Consider the following 21874-nt stretch of genomic DNA (forward strand, 5'->3'; position numbering starts at 1 on the left):
TTGATTCTATGCATACATACATGTTTCTTCATCTCAAACAAGCTCACATATGTATTTAAATCTATCAAACCATGCAAATATACCCCTATACACATGCTGGCCGAATTTCACTCATGGTCCCTAAATAAATTTTTCTTTTATTTAAAATTTATTTACAAGTTCAATAAGTTAAAAATGTAGAAATCAAACTAAAATCATCAAGTTTGCTTACTAACCTTTTTTTTTTTTGAATTTCTCCCTCTTCAAAACTCCTTCCTTTCTTTTTCTTTTTGTTGTCAAGCTCCTTATCTAGGTCTAACTATAAGATTTAATGTTGGAGAGTAAGGTTTTTATGGTGAGATTGAAGGTTTATGAAGCTTGACTTAAGAGCTCTAATGGAGTTTGAGAGAGAGAGCTAAGGGAGAGAGAAAACGTCTTGGAAGGGAAGAAGAAGACAATGAATTTTTTTTTTCCTTTCTTTTATTTATTTTGTCTTATGGAGGATCCCAAAAATTCATTTAATTAATTTATTAATTATATGACTTATGGCATCATGCATGATGTCATCTTCCTACACCTTTTTAACTTTTTCATTTTCTCTTCTTTTTTTTTTCTATTAGTTTTTTAATTTAATTCTCGATCCCGAAGTTTTCTTTTCTCCGATTTTATTTGACAGATAGGTCAGGAGTTAGCTCTCGGGGTCAATTAACTAAATTGCCCTTCGCCGGTTCAACCCGATTTGCAAATAATTCCATATTTCTTCTGGTTCCCTGACCTAATTATTTGACTGGCTTAACAGTTCTTTTTCGTGATTTTCTCTTTTCCACTGTGTTTATAAGGGTCCTAAGGACCGCGGCGTCATATTTTACGGTTCGAAATTTGAGTTTAAAATGACTTCGCAGTCATTCCTGAGAAGGTCACTCATCACTGTGACTCTCGGCTCGTTTAACTTCTTATGTTCTATTTTTCTTGTTTATAGACATTACTAATTATTTGTGTTTATGGCTTCTCCAGTTGTCTTAAGTATGGTTCTAATCCCCTTAATTGTCCGGACCGACACCGGTCACCGGAATAATGAAATATACCAGGCTATACAAATGGGGTGTTACAATTCTCCCCCCCTTAAAATAAATTTCGTCTCGAAATTTTACCTGGTATCAATCTTCAAAAGTCAGGTGCTATCTCCTCATGTCCTCCTCTCGTTCCCAAGTAGCCTCCTGGCCCGAATGATGGTTCCACAGCACTTTCACCAACGGTATCTGCTTGTTCCGTAGCTGCTTCACCTCATAAGCCAGAATCCCTATGGGTTCTTCTTCATATGTGAGGTCTGGATTCACTTCAATTTCCTCTACTGGTAGTACATGAGATGGGTCTGATCGGTACCTCCTCAACATAGACACATGGAAAACATTATGTATCTTCTCCAACTCTGGAGGTAGTGCCAACCGATATGCCAAAGGACCCACTCTTTCCAGAACCTCATATGGCCCAATGAAACGAGGACTCAGTTTCCCCTTTCTACCGAATCTCATAATTCTCTTCCAAGGAGAAACCTTGAGGAAAACTTTCTCACCCACTGTATACTCAATATCCCTTCTTTTCAGATCAATGTAGGACTTCTGACGGTCTGATGCAGTCTTAAGTCGATCTCGAATCACCCTGATTTTCTCTTCAATTTGTTGAACAATTTCGGGTCCAATCATCTTTCTTTCACCCACGTCATCCCAATACAACGGGGTTTTACATTTTCTGCCATACAAAGCTTCATATGGAGGCATCCCAATGCTTGATTGATAGCTGTTGTTGTAAGCAAACTCAATCAAAGGCAAGTGTATATCCCAACTGCCCTCAAACTCAATCACACAAGCCCGTAGCATGTCCTCCAAGATCTGAATTACCCTCTCAGACTGGCCATCTGTCTGTGGATGGAATGCAGTACTAAAGTTCAATCTAGTTCCTAGGGCTCTCTGAAGACTATCCCAGAATCTAGAAGTGAACCTAGGATCTCTGTCTAACACAATGGATACTGGCACTCCATGCAGTCTCACAATCTCATCGATGTATAACTTGGCCAATCTTTCTAAACTGTAGTCCATCTGAACTGGCAGAAAATGAGCAGATTTAGTCAGTCTGTCAATAATGACCCAAACTACATCATGACTCTTTTGTGTCCTCGGAAGTCCTATCATAAAATCCATCATTATTCTCTCCCATTTCCACTCTGGTACTGGTAGTGGATGTAATAACCTAGCGGGTACTTGATGCTCTGCCTTTACTTGCTAACAAGTTAGGCATTTAGAAATAAACTCTACCACATCTCTTTTCATACCCATCCACCAGTAATGCTCCTTTAGCCCTCTATACATTTTTGTGCCACCAGGGTGCATGACAAAAGGAGACTCATGTGCTTTCTTCAAAATGATCTTCCTCAATTCAACATCATTAGGAACACATATTCTGCCCTGGTGTAGCAGTAGACCATCATCTCTGATTGAGAATTTTGGTTTCTTACCCTACCGGACTTCTTCCAACAGCTTCTGATACTTCTGATCATTCTGAGCAGCCATTCTAATCTGATCAATCAACACTGGCTGTACATGCCATGCAACTGCTATCTGCCCATCATCATTAATCTCTAAGCTGGCATGTAATGATCTCAACTCATGTACCAAAGACAAAGGAGTAACCCGTAGACTTGCCATAGTGTTGCGACTTAAGGCGTCAGCCACAACATTAGCTTTCCCTGGCTGATAGTCTATCAGACAATCATAGTCTTTTATCAACTCTAACCATCTCCTCTGTCTCAAATTCAGCTCTTTTTGAGTGCCCAAATACTTTAAACTCTTATGATCTGTGTAGATGTAACACTTTTCCCCATACAAATAGTGCCTCCAGATCTTAAGAGCAAACACAATAGCTGCAAGCTCCAAATCATGTGTTGGATAATTCCTCTCAAGCGGTTTTAGCTGGCGTGATGCATAGGCAATGACATTTCGATCTTGCATCAATACACAGCCTAACCCATTGTGAGAAGCATCACTATATACTGTATATTCTTTACCCGGAGTAGGTAAAGTCAGGACTGAACCTTCAGTCAAATATCTCTTCAATTCATCAAAACTCTATTGGCATTTGTCCGTCCACTGAAATTTTACATCTTTTCTAAGCAGCTTGGTCAATGGAGATGCCAACATGGAGAATCCCTTCACAAATCTACAGTAGTATCCAGCTAAACCCAGAAAACTACGAATTTCTGTGACATATTTGGGTGGCCTCCAACTAAGGACAGCTTCAATCTTACTTGGATCTACTTTAATGCCCTCTTCTGATACTACATGCCCCAAGAAAGATATTTCCTTCAGCCAAAATTCACACTTCGACAATTTGGCATATAGCTGTTTCTCCCTCAAAGTCTGCAGTACAATCCGCAGATGTCTATCATGCTCTTCTGCATTCCTCGAATAGACCAATATATCATCTATGAATACCACAACAAACTGGTCGAGGTATGGTCTGAAGATAGTGTTCATTAGATCCATAAAAGCAACCGGAGCATTAGTTAACCCGAATGGCATAACCAAAAACTCATAATGGCCATAACGGGTTCTGAAGGCAGTTTTAGTAATACTCTGCTCTTGTACTTTCAACTGATAATAACCTGATCTCAAGTCAATTTTGGAGAACACAGCTGTACCCCTCAACTGATCAAACAAGTCATCAATGCGGGGCAATGGATATCTGTTCTTTATTGTCACCTTATTCAACTGCCGATAATCAATGCATAACCGAAGAGTGCCATCCTTCTTCTTTACAAACAATACTGGCGCTCCCCAAGGTGACACACTAGGGCGGATAAAGCCCTTATCAAGCAACTCTTGCAATTGTACTTTCAACTCTTTTGATTCTGCAAGTGCCATTCTATATGGCGTTATGGAGATTGGGTCAACACCAGGCATAACATCAATCTCAAACTGCACCTCTCTTTCTGGAGGTAATCCTGGCAATTCATCAGGAAACACATCTGAAAAGTCACATACAGTAGGGATGTCCCTCAATGCTGGACTACCCACTTGGGTGTCTATCACATGTGCCAAGTACGTCTCACACCATTTCCTAATCATTTTTCTGGCCAGTGCAGCTGAAATGATGCTTGATGGCAGTAAATGCCTCTCCCCATGTATTACCACATCACCGTACAAAGGAAGACCAAAAGTGACTGTCTTCAGTCTACAGTCAATCATGGCATGATGCCTGGCTAACCAATCCATGCCCAAGATGATATCATACTCTCTGAAGGGCATTTCAATCAAGTCTGACAGGAAAAAATGTCCTTGGATCACCAAAGGACAGTCTCTATAAATTTTGTTGACCCGGACCTCCTGTCTTAACGGACTAGTTACTAGCACTTCAAAACCCAATGGCACACATGGAACAGCAAGTGAACTGACTATGCTAGCACTAACAAATGAATGGGTTGAACCCGGATCAAACAATACAAATACTTCTTGATCAGAGATAGAGAATGTACCAGCTACCACATCAGAAGTCTCAGCCTCTTCTCGCTGTCTCATTGTGTAGATTCTGGTTGAAGCACTCCCTTGTCCTGACTGACCAATCGCGTGCTCGATCGCTGCAAAGGTTGCCTCTACCTCTTCCTCTCGCTAACCGATCGTGAACCTCGGGAGCAAGACTCAATAGATCCTCGGCGTAGTAGGAGCTGGACTATATCTCAAGACGGAGCACTAGTGCGCTCTCTTGCTAAATGACCCTTGCCTCCACGCTAAAGCAGCTCCAATGGCCCAATAACACTATCCCCATGAATCTTGCCACAAGTCTCACAGGCGAGCAATGTGAATCCTCGCCGATCACGACTAGACCTAGGGGTCTCTGTCCGAGAATCGCCCTACCAAATCTTTCACCTCGACTCTGGGTCCACTAAACTTCTTTCTCTTTCCAGGTAGCACCGTAACTCTGTTCAACCGATTTTTCCCCTTGTCTTTTTCTCGATTTCTGCCTTTTTCGATTTTTCTTTCACTGGGTTGCTTCCGATTCAATTCTCTCGTTCAAGTGCTTGAGACATAAGCTCGAGAAGTTCTTTGTCGAAATCCCACAACTTGCATTCTTATGTCGGGCTTCAAACCCGCCTCAATTCTCTTGCACCTTGCCTTGGTAGTAAGGAGACTCCCGCATAGTGACTCAAAGTGAGAACTCCTCTCATACTCGCCATTGATCGATTTCCTTGTTTCAAACTAAAAATTCTTGCGCTTCGATCAACATATGCATCCGGGATGTATTTGCCCGAACTCTCTCGATGAAGTCATCCTGTGTCAAGACCGTGGTTCAACCAAGCCGTGGGGATGGTCTTCCACCAATCATACGCATCCCCTTGCGATGGCGACACGCAGTATTCAAACTTGATTCATCTTGGCAATGCGACTTCTTAAATACTCTGTCCATTCTTTTAAGCCATTGCTTCGCCTCCAAAGGGTCCATCAGACTTTAAATTCTGCAGCCCCATACTTCAATAACTTATCATACTGTCTGGCTGGAGGCAGTGGTTGTGCCATAGGTGGTTGGGGTGGAGCTTGAACAGGCATACCCCCAGCCATTTGTTGAAACATTGCCGCCATCTGCTGTGCAAACTGTGCAAGGAACTACGGCATTTGCGGGGTTGGTGCTACTGACCCACTGACATTCGGTAAAGCTGGGGCTTCCCCTTGTGCCTCAGCTTCAACAGACTGCTCAACTGAGCGATCCCCTTCTTCCATTTCAAGCTGAAGTTAGGGTATCTCCTGAACAAGTAACACATGGAGATTTCCCTCCGTTAGTTCATATTCATGATGTAATGCATTGTATGTAACAATTATGGACATTGAGCAGTTATACTTAACAAAGAAAAGACACAAATTCACAATTTAAAACATACTTAAAAAACTTGCTCTGATACCACTAAAACATGTCACACCTTACCCCTCTGTAAGGAATAACATGATCCCGTAGAATACCTAATGAACTACCGAATTTCACCTACCGATAACTCATTAAGTACCCTACAAAGGATTTTAAAATAATTTTCTTATTTTTGATAAGTAGTGAGCATTTTCTAATAAGTACTTAAAACATTTAGTTAAAATTTAAAACTAGTTAATATTTTTGGCCCATTTTATTTTTACGCAAATTTTATAAAAATTTTGACAGAGTTCCCTCTGTATTTTGAGAAAACAGTTCTTCAAATACCTGTAAAAAGCACTTCTAAAAATTTTTCTCAACCACTACTTCAATTTCACAATCAAACTCAATCAATTTCACAATCATTTCAATAAATTTCTCAAGTTCAAAATTCAATAATCCTCAGCATACTAACAATACATTTCATTTAAATTAAATAAAATAGTTGTACTCATATTTCATTAGAGACAAAACAATTTATATACATTCTTACAAAATTTACATAAAAAAAAATAAACTAAACTTTATTACAAACTTCATATAAATTTTTGTACAAGCTGCTTAAGACCCATTTGCATGTCCATACATTTATATGCAATACATACATGAAAAGAAATATTTACAATTAGGGTATAAATTATACCCGATGACTTTAAGCTGATAGCTCCTCACACCTCAGCAGCTCAGTCTGCTGCTCCTCTAGTCTCTGTATCTGCGATAGCAATAGAAGCCATCGCTGAATACTAGGACTCAGTGGTGCACAACATACTAAAATAATCTTTATGCAAAATATAAATCACATTTATTCAAAATTTTGACTAAACATGAGCATTAAACACAAAACATGAATTATGAGGTTTTAATGCAAACCAAGTTCATTTCGAAGTATCAAAATACGTTTCGTAAAACCCACAGTTAGATCATGCCATTCGAAACAAATAGAATCTCAATAGCTAGAGGCTAAAGAGAAATCACATCACAAGGCTAGCTAGCTCAAATATATGGATATCCATTCACATCCTCTTCTACTGGCACACCTCAACACTTCTCCAGAGAAGGAATCAAAATTCGAAACTAATTACCTCCACTAGTCGTGCTAGTGAGGTGTTCAAATATATGGTCATGACACTATGGTTTCAAAACTTATCTTAACAATTTGCTAAACATTGTCATTTCAATATACATAATAACTTTCAACAATTTAAATCAAAACATCATAAGAATGCCATAATTCAATAGTTCACATTATTCAAAACAGTATGCAAAAGATGATTATAAAAAGTATACGTTGTGCACAAACCTCAAACGAGTCGCCTATTGGCCTTGACTTGACTCCTCGGGTTCTGTCCCGGTATTCTTTTACACTGAAACACACAAGTTCACAGTGTTTCAGTACCATAACTTAGCATAAATCCAATAATAAATTTAACTTCACTTTTACCTAGCTCTAACGTGCTAAATTCAACGTTCTTGAAATTTTGTGTTTCGGGTTACTATTCACTGAACTATTCAAGTCAAATTATTGACTTTCTAAGGCTTAATAGGTATGGGAATTCCAACTTCACCCACATACCACATTTTGGTCACTAAACTTGTTGGTTTTGGTCATTTTCTCAAAACTTAGGCTTTTTAGGCAAAATTGCCAATTTTTTAATTTTGGTGTCCCTAATTTTACTATTTCATATGTCAGTTTACTGTTCGAATTTGGCAAAACTTTCTTCATAGAAAATGTTCCTTATTGTCTTAAGTTTATTCTCTTTTTTGAATCACCCCAATTGGAGTTTTGTAGCTCAAGTTATAAGCAAATTATATTTACTGTTCATGCTGCAGAATTTTATTCTGGCAGATTATTGATTCCAAATTCGTTCAGCAATTTGATCAAGTTAGGTCCATAATTTGGTCTAATTTTCTTCATATGAAATGTTCTACTATATCTTAGGTTTCCATCGGTTCAAGAATCGTCTAAATCAGAGTTTTCTAGGGAGAGTTATAGCTATTGAAACTTTACTGTTCATATGGCAATCTGCAGTTCTGCAGATTCAGGTCACCAATTTCGCTCAGTATTTTGATTGGGTTAATGGCATAATTTGGGTTGGTGTTCTTCATAAAAGTTTTAGATCTATATCTTATCTAATTACTGGTAAAATTTCAGGTCATTTTGACCTACCTAGCTTGAGTTATGACCAAATGAACAAACACTGTTCATTTGGTCAGTTTGTGCAGAGGCAGCCTGCGATTTTCCAACTTTGGCCACTTTGTTCACTAGGTTTTAGTCACTTTTTAGGCAGGCTTCCTAAATGAAAATTGTGTCATTTAGTGCCTATTTTCATCCCCAATTGGTCTCATATCCATTGGACTTGTAAAATTCCATTTTTGGTCCCTCAAAGTTGACTTTTGGTCATGGTGCATACCCAATCTGAATTTGACTTTGATTCAAACACTTCTAACACACTTAATTAGGTCACAAATGACCATTTCTTTCCTTAAACTATGTCAAAGACATCATTTAGCACTTCTTGACTTTTTTGGTCTCTAAACCCTAAGTATTCAAATCCTAACCACACTAAATTGTTGCATTTGATTGATTCCATGCATACATACATGTTTCTTCATCTCAAACAAGCTCACATATGTATTTAAATCTATCAAACCATGCAAATATACCCCTATACACATGCTGGCTGAATTTCACTCATGGTCCCTCAATAAATTTTTCTTTTATTTAAAATTTATTTACAAGTTCAATAAGTTAAAAATGTAGAAATCAAACTAAAATCATCAAGTTTGCTTACTAACCTTTTTTTTTTTTTGAATTTCTCCCTCTTCAAAACTCCTTCCTTTCTTTTTCTTTTTGTTGTTAAGCTCCTTATCTAGGTCTAACTACAAGATTTAATGTTGGAGAGTAAGGTTTTTATGGTGGGATTGAAGGTTTATGAAGTTTGGCTTAAGAGCTCTAATGGAGTTTGAGAGAGAGAAAACGTCTTGGAAGGGAAGAAGAAGACAATGAAATTTTTTTTTCCTTTCTTTTATTTATTTTGTCTTATGGAAGACCCCAAAAATTCATTTAATTAATTTATTAATTATATGACTTATGGCATCATGCATGATATCATGCATGTTGTCATCTTCCTACACCTTTTTAACTTTTTCATTCTCTTCTTTTTTTTTTCCTATTAGTTCTTTAATTTAATTCTCGATCCTGAAGTTTTTTTTTCTTCGATTTTATTTGACAGTTAGGTCAGGAGTCAGCTCTCGGGGTCAATTGACCAAATTGCCCTTCGCCGGTTCAACCCGGTTTGCAAATAATTCTATATTTCTTCCGGCCCTGACCTAATTATTTGACTGGCTTAATAGTTCTTTTTCGTGATTTTCTCTTTTCCACTGTGTTTATAAGGGTCCTAAGGACCGCGGCGTCACATTTTACGGTTCGAAATTTAAGTTTAAAACGACTTCGCAGTCGTTCCCGAGAAAGTCAACTATCGCTGTAACTCTCGGCTCGTTTAACTTCTTATGTTCTATTTTTCTTATTTATACTTAACTAATTGGTCATTACTAATTATTTGTGTTTATGGCTTCTCCAGTTGTCTTAAGTATGGTTCTAATCCCCTTAATTGTCCGGACCGACACCGGTCACTGGAATAATGAAATATACCATGCTATACAAATGGGGTGTTACACCATCGAAACTTCAATGACTCTTTTCTGGAGTCCCAAAAATTATTTTACTAGGTTTTCCTCGGGTTTAGGGTTACTAGCTATGAAGATAGCAACTTCCTGTTAGGGTCAACCATCACCAGGGCACCAACTCATTTAACTTCATTGTATTTTATTTTCAAAATTTTTCCTTAATTTTCTTACACTTATTTGAATTATTTATGACTCCTCACTCTAGTCTAATTATAGTTCTAGACATTCTGGCTCTCCGGATAGCCATTGGTTACCGGAACAGTAGAATGTACGGAACTACCTAAAGTGAGGGCGTTACATCTATACTCTCGTTATATAAATGAAATATTTTATTTTGAAAAAAAAAAAATCATTTACTCAATACAATTAAAACGTAAATTATTAATATTAGGGGTTTGTAGTTTCGGTTCGGTTTGAGATTTGCTTAGGAACCAGAACTGAACTGAAATTTTAGTACGGTTCTAATTTGGTTCTTCATTGTTTTGATTCCGGTTCGGTACGGTTCTCGATTCTTTAATTTGGTATGATTTCGATTTGATTCTAGATTCTTAAAATAATTTTATGTAATTATTTCTTTAAAAGGTCATACTTAAATTAACATTTAAGTTTTGAATTGCATTATTAATACATAATATATCATATATTATATCTTTTAGCCATTTTTAAATTATATAATTTTTGACTATAAGGTGCATATATAATTTATGATTAAATATATAATATAATATAATATAATAGTATATTTATAATTAAGAATTATAAGGTAATTTAATGTATTTATAACTAAAATTATTAAAAAAATATAGAGAAATAAAATATAATATTAGGTTGTATTTAGTTTATAATTATATATGCATATATAAATATATATAATTACATTGGAAATACATAATACATCCAAAAATATAAATATATGTATAAATTTGATTCGCAATTCGGTTTCAGTACGGTTCTAGTTCAATTCTTATTGAAAAACGAGAACCGAATTAAAGTATAAAAAAATTTCAATTTGATATGATTCTTGTCGATTTAATATAATTTTTTGATTCGATTCGATTTCTCAATAATCATGCACATATCTAATTAACATAACTAGTAAATTCACGTGAAAAATGTTAGTTTATATAACTAGTAAAACATATTTAAAAGTATAGTTTACTGGGGAGGTGTTTACACTAAAATAATCTTAATATTGTTGAGTCTCTTATAATTTAACTCTCACATATAAAAAAGGTTATATATATATTTTTGACACATATAAATTAAATAAAATTAATTTCATGAAAAAACAGGAGATTATCCTATAAAAATTTTAGGTTGAGATAATCAACTAATTTTGATGGATATTTCAAAACTTCATGAGAGAAATGAGAGGGATCAGCATTTAAAAAAAAAAAAAAAGTGTTTTGACGCGAGTGCTTACTAGATCAACAAATAAATAAATATTATTATAAGATTCTTTGAAGATTTGGATGGCTGCACTGCACCTCTTCCAACTTGCAGGAAGGCCATTTTTTTTTATTTATTTTTCCAATTTTCAAGGAGAGTTAGAAAAAAATTATGATCAAACTCCTATCTTTCTCCTTCTTCTAGTATACTTTTGAAGGTTTTAATATGAAAATAACAAATTTCACATCCAATTCTACAACATAGAATTATGGCTCTGATCAGTAATGACATTTCAAATAATATTTAATATTTTGATCAGAAGCAAAACTCCAAAGATTCACATACTTATACTGTAATCTCATCCATTGATTTAAAATTTTATGGACTATGCTTATTTAAGGAAATAATAAACAACATAAAAATATATAAACTTTAAAGAATGTGAGAGTAGTGATCAGTCACACAATTGAATTCAGGATTCAACCATAGTTTAATTTAATGTCATTGCTTGCACATAAAAGCAATTCTTTCTAGTTTTCTACCAAATGAATGATTGATTTTCCAAATATTTTAATTTTTTCTTACTATCATAATCATGATAAATGTAATTGCTGAGTTTGGTCAATGATTCAAAGCAATGGCCACATGGCGCAGTTCTTTAATGGGTACAGGCGGCTAGTCTACCTTTTCAGTGGCCACCTTGCCTGGATTCGTTCTCACATGGCTGGCGAGCTAATTAATATATATATATATATATATATATATATATATATATATATATATATATATATATATGGTTATTGTATATGTAAGCAATCGCATCTCTCTCGCCGTCGGCTGACAGCAAACAAAAATAAATTAAATTAAAATTTTGTTTTCCCCTCCAACAACTTCATTGCTTGGTCAGTGCCTCCTTCTTGTCTTTTCTACACATTTCTGCTTCTGCAAATTTTTTCCTCAGGATTTTTCTATATCTATATATACGTCAAGTAGTCTTCTGATGATTTCTCATTCTACATTTTCCAGAGTGAAAATACAAGCACACAATATATCAAACACCACATTCATTTCTCATTCACTTATCTATGGAAGCTTATTCTTCTAGCTCTTCTTCTTCTTCTTCCTCTTCCTCACCACTGCACTTTTCGCAATACCCACATGAAGGAAAGGGCCAAAAAGTGTCGCAGTTGCTCCATTCGGTTCGTAAGCCCCAGCTGAAGCCATGGAAGAAACCAATTGCACCATTGCCACCAACCCCACCAAGAGTGTACAAGGTCGACCCTATAAACTTCAGGGATCTTGTTCAGAAGCTCACCGGTGCGCCTGATCCCTCGCAGCCTCAGCAGAGGCTCCAACGTATGGCGCCTCCTCCGCTTGATTTGGAGAAAGAAAAACCCGCATTATTTAGCAAAGATTTTGCAGCACCTTTGCAGCTCCTTCCTTCCCCAGTCAAAGCTCCATTTTCTGCTTTATATCAGGAGTTGATGTCTGACACACCTGCTGATCCAAAACCCAGGAAGGTTTCCGAAAGTGTAATGGCATCGACTTCACTCGAGTTGAACCTGCTGTCCCCATCTACCCATGGTTGGTGTTCTTTTCCTCTTCTGAGTCCTGGAACACTTTCTAGTTTGGAGCAAAGCACAGTCCTTTAATTTAGTCGAAGCAGCTTAATTAATTTCTTGCTTCATTTCCTCTTTCTTTAAGCTTCAAAGAGATGGAGAAAAGATCAAACTACTGTGAATGATAAGAAAAAAAAATCAAATCTGGATTGATAAGAGAAAAAAAAAAAATCTCATCTCTATCAACTGGGCTAATTTTATTTGATCCTAAATTCAATATTCTATTGTCAAATGATCATACCAACTAGCTTTCTCATATATATCATATTGTATATGACGCATTAGCAAGTAATTAAGTAATCGCAACATATATTCACAAGGTTAATTTCACTAATCATTCTTCAATTCAGTTATTGTATCAATAATGTATCCTAATTTTAATTTATATAATAAAAGTTCATAAATTTTAATTTTAATATTATTAAAATTTTTGTAATTTATTTTCATTGGATTGCAACTTAACTTATAATTAAATTTTATTCACTATCTCTCAGCTTCACTATGCATTATAGAAATTGATAAACTTCAATTTAATTTTAAAATTTTTCAAATATGTATAAAAATCATAAATTATTGTTATAAAATTTTTCCTTCAAATTTTTATAATTAATTTAAAATTTTGTTTACTTTTCAACTTATTTTGAAATAAAAATTTTAATTTTATTTATAGTTTAATATTCTTATAAATATTTTATAATTAATTAATTATTTAGTTAAATTATTAAAATTAATATAATAATTGTTATTATTATTTTGAAGAAAAATTAAAAATATCATTTAATTTTTATTTGTATTGCTTTTTAATTAACTTTTAGGTTAATGTCTAAACAATTCTCATCAAATTTATCTTAATTTCTTTAATTTTATTTTATCAAAAGAAAATTTTAATAGCACATTATTTTTACTTTATATTCAAACTCAATAACTTACTTTATATATATATATATATATATATATATATATATATATATATATATTTGTCTTTTTCTCACATTAGCAAGGTAATATATCCGTTCTTAAATTATTATTTAATACATTTTATATTAAAGATTATTATACATTAAATTAAAATTTAGAAATTTTTATGTTATAAATTAAATTCGAAAGTTGTATGTAATACACCTATTTAAGTTGAGAGATGGTAAAAAAAATTTACATAAATTAACTTACAAATTGATAATAACTAAATATTTAACCTACAAATCGATAATGATAATTATAGAAATTTTAATAATATTTAATTAAAAATTAAAATTTTTTATAATATAAATTAAAATTGAGAGAGATGTGGTTCATATAATTATCTAAAGTGATCACAAGTGAAATTAAGCTATATTCTCGAAATGTTTTGATAAAATGAGGCTAGCTACTGAAAAAGTAAAGTTTACAATGTGTATAGAAATGAGAAACTATTATTATTATTATTAATTTATAAATGAGGAGAAAATAAAAGAGAAGATTTCAACTTTAAATTTAATTTATTTTAATATTTATTATCAGGCTTAAATTTATAATGGGAAAGAAGTTATGAAAAAGAAAGAAATTAAAGATGCTAATTGAGCTATAAGATGATTCAATGTGGATTATTATTATTATTATTATTATTATTATTATTATTATTATTATTATTATTATTATTATTATTCAACATGCACGTGTGGACACGTAGAATTAGACGGTTCAATATCACTCGTTTTGTTGACGGCAGACAGGCAAATGTAAAAATGTCGGCACGTGACATAAGGTTCTCAAAGGCCGGAGTCAATTTTATGAAGCCAACTCCACAATCGAACAAAGAAAGGACACCCAGGAGGCTGGACCTACTCAAAACTGCTCAAAATATCTTCTTTTAAAAGACAGGAGATGATAATAAATAAATAAAATTTATATATTTTTAAATTATATTTTTAATTTTTTTTAATAATTACATATATTATTAAGAATTATTCTATCGTTAATCGTGTCATTAAAAATTAATAAAATTATCATTTCAATAATATCTCAATTTATTAAAAATTTACAAAAATATAACTGTTAAATCGTAACTGAGCTCATAGTCCTATTAATTTTTAACAGTGGTTAATAGCATGATACGATTACTAAAAAAAAAAGTTCGAAGTGCGCCTAATAAAAATAAATAATTTCTTTATATATAATTTTTCCTTTTAAAATGAGATTTTTTTTAAGGAAGAAACAATTTTGTTAGATCAATCATGAGTAATGTCGTGATATCCATTCATCCATTCTCACTATCAGATGAATCATCTAAAGAATTGTTTTCTGATTCAGATGGTATAGACACAATATACTGAGGAGAAAGATCAGGATATATTTTGTCTTTTCCTTTATCAATCTTTTTTTTTGGAGGATGAGACTCTTCCAAGGAAGATGGACTATTTGGTTCATATCCGGTAGTTATTGGAACAGGTTTGAACAAAGGAGATGGGTGGTATGTGGTTTGAGATGGTTCACATGAATAGTTAAAAGGACCAAAAGGAGAACATGCAGGTTCAGGGGTAAAAAGAAAAGGATTATGAGTTATTTGAGTAGAAAATGGGCTGTAAGAAATAGGAGCCATCTGTTGGCTTACGCAGGTCTATTTCAACTTGGGCTAACTGTTTTCTTAATCTCCTGATTTCCTGTTCCTTTTGGTTAAACTCCGCGCCAAATCTCCTTTGCTGGATTGGGGATCTTAAGATCCTGTAGAATGTCATGATGACTGAAAGGAAGTCTGTACTGTATCGTCAGGATTTCTTCTAAAATAGAATTTTGTGATTTGGATTGGCTGAGAGGTTGAATGAAGTCTTTCATAATTAGTTCACTAATCCTTCGGAATAATAATAATTTATCCTTTCATTAGAATTATATTCATAGGCATGGTAAAGGTTGTATACATACATTGCCAATTAAATTATATAAATTTATCTTTAAATTTAACATCTTACGCATCTTGTCCATTAATTTCCATTACATTCAAGAGAAATATATTCTAAACTCATACGATAAATAAATTTTTATTTTTTCTTTTCAAAATATAACTAAAATATTTACTATTTTAATATTAAATACAAAAAAAAAAATTTAAGTCTTCACAATTTTGAATTAGTAATTTATTTATTAATTTATTAATATGCATTAAAATAATTAAACTCTATTAATTTAAAGAATAATTCCATAATATGATTTATTTAATTTTTAATAAAGTAATATAATTTATTTAATTTGTTTAATAGAGTAATACGAGTAAAGAGTATTTTACTTTAGTTATATTTTCTTAATTCATGTGAAAATAGTAAGCGGGACGAAGGGAATAAAAATTAGTTTTAAATCAACATGAATCTTATCATGAGTAACTTGGATTTCAACTCAATTTCGGTCCATTCAATAATCAAGTTTAACTCGAATAGTAAACACTACTCATTCAACAAACAGGTTGAGTGTTTATTCAAAAACAAATACTATAAACTAATCAAGCCTGCATAAGCCAAAATTTGGAGCAAAACTACCAGCAATTTCAATTCAGAAAACTACTTCCATGAAATTCATAACAGCAACTGATATTATTATTTTATGGATGCATGAATTGGATAAGCATTTTCTTAAATTAAAGCAGCAGTTCCCTGATATGCTCAGCAAGTACTTTCAATGTTTGACCCCCAAGAATGACATCAGAAATTCATACATGAAGCAATAGTGGGTTTGACAAAGGAGAAAGAATCAATTGAATGTTCAATTCATTAGATGCAATGCTTCAGAAAATGGTCTCGGTCAAAACTCCAAGAGTGTAGCAGCAAGTAGTACAAGTAACAAATACTCCTCTAGATGAGTGAAGTTATTGAAGCTGACCAAAGAAAGCCATCACAGTTCATTGAACTTCAATCAAACGCCTTTTGCTACATCCCAACAGTTTATTTGACATGGGGATTCTAAAACTCTTAAATGAGCAACTTTGAATTTTTAACTATTGCAAGAAGTTTATGCACACAAAATAAATGTTCTAAGAAATTGAAGCCTCAATATCTGAATAAGAACTGTAAGACGTCATTCACCTCTATTAACAAATGAAGAATGTTACATCCAGGCTCCAGCACACTGCAAGTTGTAGTCCCCATTTTTTTTATTTTAACACAACTTTAGAAGAAATGACATGCAACAGGAAAATTTGGGGCTGGGGGTGGGGTGGGAACTGTAAACATCTCATATAATAGCTGGATTTTCATGCATAATTTTACAGATAACTTACATTGGGCAGTAGTTTTGACTCCATGTTCTTATTGATCCCAGTAATTCCTTAGCTGTGACATATGTAGGAGAAGCTCATCTCTGCCCAATCCAGTGACACTACTAGTCATGATCCATGGGGGATGTTCCCTGTAGTTTTGTCTGATCAGCTCCTGGAAATTCCTAATGTTCTCATCCGGCCTTGTTCTTTTTCCCCCTTTCATTTTGTCACATTTTGTGAAAACAAAAGTCAATGGTATCTGAAACATATGGTGTAAAGTGAAAAAAAAAGAAGAAGAAAACACTGGATTTATCTTTGTGCCACTGAACTGGCTACACAGATTAAACAGCAAACTGAAAGGAATTTTTGAATTTGAGCAAAACTTACATTATTGCGTCCGAGCCAATTAGCACAATCTAGGTCAATCTTTTGAGGGGGAACACTTGCATCAATAAGAAGTAGGACAGCAACTAGAGTTTCTCTGTTCAAAAAATATCCTTTAGTGAATGAGGACCAATCCGTTCGAGCAGAATCTGGGGCTTTAGCAAACCTGCAAACAGGATATTTATTAACCCCTATAGACTACATACACAGCGTCATGATTATTAATTTCAACTAGATGAAGCTGGAGAAAACAAACACAATCGTTTTATACAATCCATGAGAACATTAGTCATTACAAACAATTAAATTGACAGGACTATTAGTCATTACAAACAATTAAATTGACAGGACTTGGCTTTCATTGACTGAAGCATCCAGTTAACACTCAAATTCTAAGAGAATAACAATGACACTTAACTTCCAAAGTGCAATTGCCATTGGGAATTCTGTCAGAGTGCCTAAAAGCATTAAAACCACTGTTCAGCTTGGCAGACTAAAGCCACAAGGACAATCATGTTGGAATTCGAGAAGGCTTAACCCCACTTCCTTTACCTACACGCATTTCGCCTAATACCTGAGGTTCAATTCAGGCAGCATAATGCAAGCAAAACCCAAATGTTCAAATAAATAATAAACAAGTAAAACAATATAAAAGAGTTCCATAATTATGTTTGAGATGGAAAGAAAAAGTAAAAGGAGTATGCACCCACCGCTGAATGATTCTAAAAGAAACAAGAGTAAGAGGTTTTGCTAAGTCTGGACATAAATAGAAAGACCACTATATGCAAACTATGAACAATTAATTTTGCATGAGATTCATCTTCAGTTTTGAATTTAACTACAAAGTTATAAATATCAGACCATAATTTAGAAATCATTACAACAGGAGAAACAGAATGAAAAAAACCTGCACATAAATTACAAGTTTAGTGGAAAACATAGAAGCTTTCAGTTGCACAATCACTTAAAAATGAAAAATAGCTAATTCACATCACAAAACAATCAATATAAGATGGCATAGACCAGAATAATAGAATTGTCAATTGAGATGATCGCCACAATGGAACTACTCACATCACAAAGAAACATAAGCAATGTCAACAAATCAGGACGGAAAAAATAAAAGCAAATGGAGTGCTTAATTAGATGCAAGAGTTATTCATACTAAGTCTCACATAATCTTCCACTTATTCTCAGCTCTGTAGAAACATACTTAAGATAAATTCAAGTCTACCTCTCAAATCTCAATCAAGCAGACTCCCCAATTGGGCACATTCATTCAAAAAGCTCAGAAAAATTTGTGCACAAACTATTGACATTTCAAGCATATGAAATACTTCAAAAACACCAAACCAGGGAATGAGGGAAGTAAAGGAGAGAGTTCACAAACATACTGTAATATCAATGTATGACTGCCACGGTTAAATACTATAGATTAATCAACCATAGCTCAAATAGCTAGAAAACATCAAACACTAACTAAAGTATCACATGTATATTTAGTTTGTAATATGAAAGGGGGAAACTATGTCTTGCTTACCCATAACCAGGCAAATCCACAATATACCAACTTCTATTCACCCGGAAATGATTAATCAACTGGGTCTTCCCTGCATAAAATCACAACTCATTATTAATTTACACAAAATAAAATAAAGACGAATGCAAATTCAAATTTCAATCGTCTCTACACCTGGTTTTTTCGATGTTAGAGCAAATTCCTTCTTTCTAACCAGAGCATTAATAAGTGAAGACTTGCCCACATTCGACCGACCAAGAATGGCAAACTCGGGCAGGTCATCTCTGGGGCAATCTCTGGCCTGACTGCTGCTCTTAACGAATTCCACTTCCTTAATCTGTGAATGACCCGCATAGGGTCCTAGAACGATGTTGGAACCTGGCAAAACCATATCCTCTGTCACCTCATCGGGGTCGACCCCTGGTGGGACGAAGAGCACGGTCCGAGCGAATCGAGCGGCGTCAGAGGTTGACGGTTTGGCAGCCTTTGAAGCAGAGACATGAGGTGTTGGGATGGGGTTAGGAGATTTGAGGGTAGAGTAATTGAAAGAGAAGGTAGGTGGGAGAGGTTTTCTAGAAGGTAAAGGAGAAGATGGAAGTGATAAAATGATGAATAGGCGGTTTCGAAGTAGCATTCTGCTCGAGTGTGTCAATGGCAGAGCTCAATCTCGCAAGCAGTCGCAGTTTTTTTACCCTGCTTGGACGTTGATTAGGGGTGACACTATCGAACCGAATAAATCAAACCAAATTAACATTATCATTTAATACATTTTAAAGATAATTAATTTGATTTTATTTTTAAATTTTAAGAATTTCAGTTATTTTAGTTTGATTTAGTTTAAAAAAAAAATTAATTGAATCGAATTAAATTGCATCATTAATTTTAAATTAATTTATTTTTATAAAAAATTTATATATTATATGTATTTATATATATATATATATAAATTATTTAATTTTATTAATTATTAGTTATTAAGTTTAAATTAAGATTAAAATCAAATTAAATAATTTAAAAATTAAGTCTAAATATAAAAGCCAATCAAAATTTAAAAATCTATTGGTTTGAACTGAACGGGACCAAATTAAAGTAGTTCAATTCAATTTTTAAAATATGGTAATTCAACTTTGACAATTTGATTCAGTTTGGTTCGAATGCTCAATCCTAACATTAATAAGGCAAAAGAATGGGTGGACAGATTATTGGTTTATCTGATAAGTTTATAATAATAATTTAGTTAATGAGTCATAAAAATATTAATTAAATATATTTTTATTAAATATTATTAATTTATAATAATTATAAATAATTTACAATCTAATTAAAGATTCATAAATATGATTATTAAAATAACAATACAAGCCAAATTAAATTTTAGCTAAGTTCAAATATTAAAACAAGCTCAAATGGCAACCCATCCTCCACCTTATATATAAGCCCGATACAAATTGTGATATATATAAAAAAGCTTTGTTGAACATTTTCTCATCTAAGTATTCCATCCATTTTGCATATAATAGGTGTATTTTACTTTATTTTTCTTTCCAAAATCAAAGAATCAGCAAGCTTATTAGTCATTAATACACTACAACATCTTAAAATATAAAAGGATGACTTTCAATTCAAATCAACTCATCATATATGATGAGCAATAAAAGATATACTGAAACTTCTGAATCAATGGCGTAACATGTTGTCACAGACAATGGAAATGCCATCTCCACAGCCTCAAATGCAGTCAGTTAGACTAGTAGAGAAAAACAAGAAACTGCTGCAACTAGGATTTTCCAATCTAGTGTATTTATGTGAGAACAATTCTACTTCTTTGAAACAAATTGACTACCACCATTCCATTCATACCCTAATAGGAGATTGATCATATAATAGGTATATTAGTTTACTGGTAAAGGTGAAACTTGAGAGTGTATAGAGTGAGACTCATCCTAGTATTCCTTTCTTTATATTATTTAATTGACTTGGAAAGTAAATGCAAGTAATTAAATAATATAAACATATAATGAATTAAATAACAGTAATATTTAAATGTGAGACTTCTTATTGACTTTTCTCTCTCTCTCTCTCCAGGTTTAGATAGAAAACTTTTCTCTCCAAAGTCTTTTTTTCAGAGGCCTAAGTCCTCTTCTTATGCTGTTTAAGCGGTCGCCTTTACCCCTCTTCGGTAGAGGCTGACCTTCCTTCCCTTGACTTGGAGAGTGGGTATCTCCTTCCCCACCTCCAACCAGGGTGTAAATAGTCTCTTTAGGTATTCTTTTGGTTGCATGTTATTCTTAACACAGAGGAGAAGTGCCAAGGACCTGTGTGTGCTTCTCACTTTACCTTAATGTGCAGAAACTGAGGAAGAATTGCAAAGTAAAACATAGCTAGAAATGAGAGGAAATGGGAAGAGACATTTTTATATCTGTCAAGAATGACGTTTATATACAAAAAAGTAAAAGAAATATCTACACACGCTAACAGCACGCAAGCTGACGTGTTGGGCAGAAAAAAAAATCTCCTAACAGACTCACAGCTCATTCTAGCTTACACCAAAAACATTTCTCTATTTACAATTGATTCCCGCAACTACACTACAAAAGTTACATATTTACATCCCCCCCCTCAAGTTGGAGTTGGAGAGAAATCAACCAACCCCATCTTGGACAATAAGAAACTAAATGCTTGATTACAAAGAGGTTTGGTAAACAAATGAGCTAACTGGTGTTTAGAATTAATATGTGCAGTGGAAATGAACCCAGTAGCTAATTTATTTCGAACAATATGGCAATCAATATCAAGATGCTTAGTGCGCTCGTGAAAAACAGGATTTGCGGCTATGTGAAGGGCTGCTTGATTATCACAGCGCAAAGGAATGGGCAAAGCAACAGGAACCTGCAAGTCTTTTAAAATATAAGTAATCCATTGGAGTTCACAAACTGTAGTAGCCATGCTGCGATATTCTGCTTCTGCTGAAGAGCGGCTCACAGTGGTTTGCTTTTTAGATTTCCAGGATATGAGGGAGGGCCCCAGAAATATACAATAACCAGAAATTGATTTACGGGTAGTAGGGCATGTTGCCAATCAGCATCACAGAATGTAAATAACTGGAGAGAGTTGGACTGTGGATAA

General features: G+C 33.9%; 2 protein-coding genes across 2 annotated transcripts; one reads left to right on the plus strand and one right to left on the minus strand.

Moving 5' to 3' along the window:
• The first annotated feature begins 11866 nt into the window (after positions 1–11866).
• Positions 11867–12855, plus strand: LOC110666468 (uncharacterized). Its single transcript, XM_021826956.2, has one exon. It carries the CDS (start codon positions 12090–12092, stop codon positions 12654–12656), a length of 567 nt encoding a protein of 188 aa, XP_021682648.2. The 5' UTR covers positions 11867–12089; the 3' UTR covers positions 12657–12855.
• A 3787-nt stretch (positions 12856–16642) lies between these two features.
• Positions 16643–19475, minus strand: LOC110666467 (GTP-binding protein At2g22870). Its single transcript, XM_021826955.2, has 4 exons — positions 18923–19475; positions 18770–18839; positions 17233–17395; positions 16643–17104 (listed from the first exon to the last, which is right to left on the minus strand). The coding sequence occupies exons 1-4, from the start codon at positions 19380–19382 to the stop codon at positions 16895–16897; spliced, it is 903 nt and encodes a 300-aa protein (XP_021682647.2). The 5' UTR covers positions 19383–19475; the 3' UTR covers positions 16643–16894.
• Between the last annotated feature and the right edge of the window lie 2399 nt (positions 19476–21874).

This window comes from Hevea brasiliensis, chromosome 7 (genome assembly GCF_030052815.1).
Source record: "Hevea brasiliensis isolate MT/VB/25A 57/8 chromosome 7, ASM3005281v1, whole genome shotgun sequence".
NCBI lineage: Eukaryota > Viridiplantae > Streptophyta > Magnoliopsida > Malpighiales > Euphorbiaceae > Hevea > Hevea brasiliensis.

Coding starts and splice junctions, on each gene's coding strand:
- LOC110666468 (XM_021826956.2), top strand. CDS start 12,090: ATGGAAGCTTATTCTTCTAGCTCTTCTTCTTCTTCTTCCTCTTCCTCA.
- LOC110666467 (XM_021826955.2), bottom strand. CDS start 19,382: ATGCTACTTCGAAACCGCCTATTCATCATTTTATCACTTCCATCTTCT. Junction 17,396..18,769: donor GTGGATTTGCCTGGTTATGG/GTAAGCAAGACA, acceptor TCCTGTTTGCAG/GTTTGCTAAAGCCCCAGATT. Junction 17,105..17,232: donor ATTGGCTCGGACGCAATAAT/GTAAGTTTTGCT, acceptor CATATGTTTCAG/ATACCATTGACTTTTGTTTT.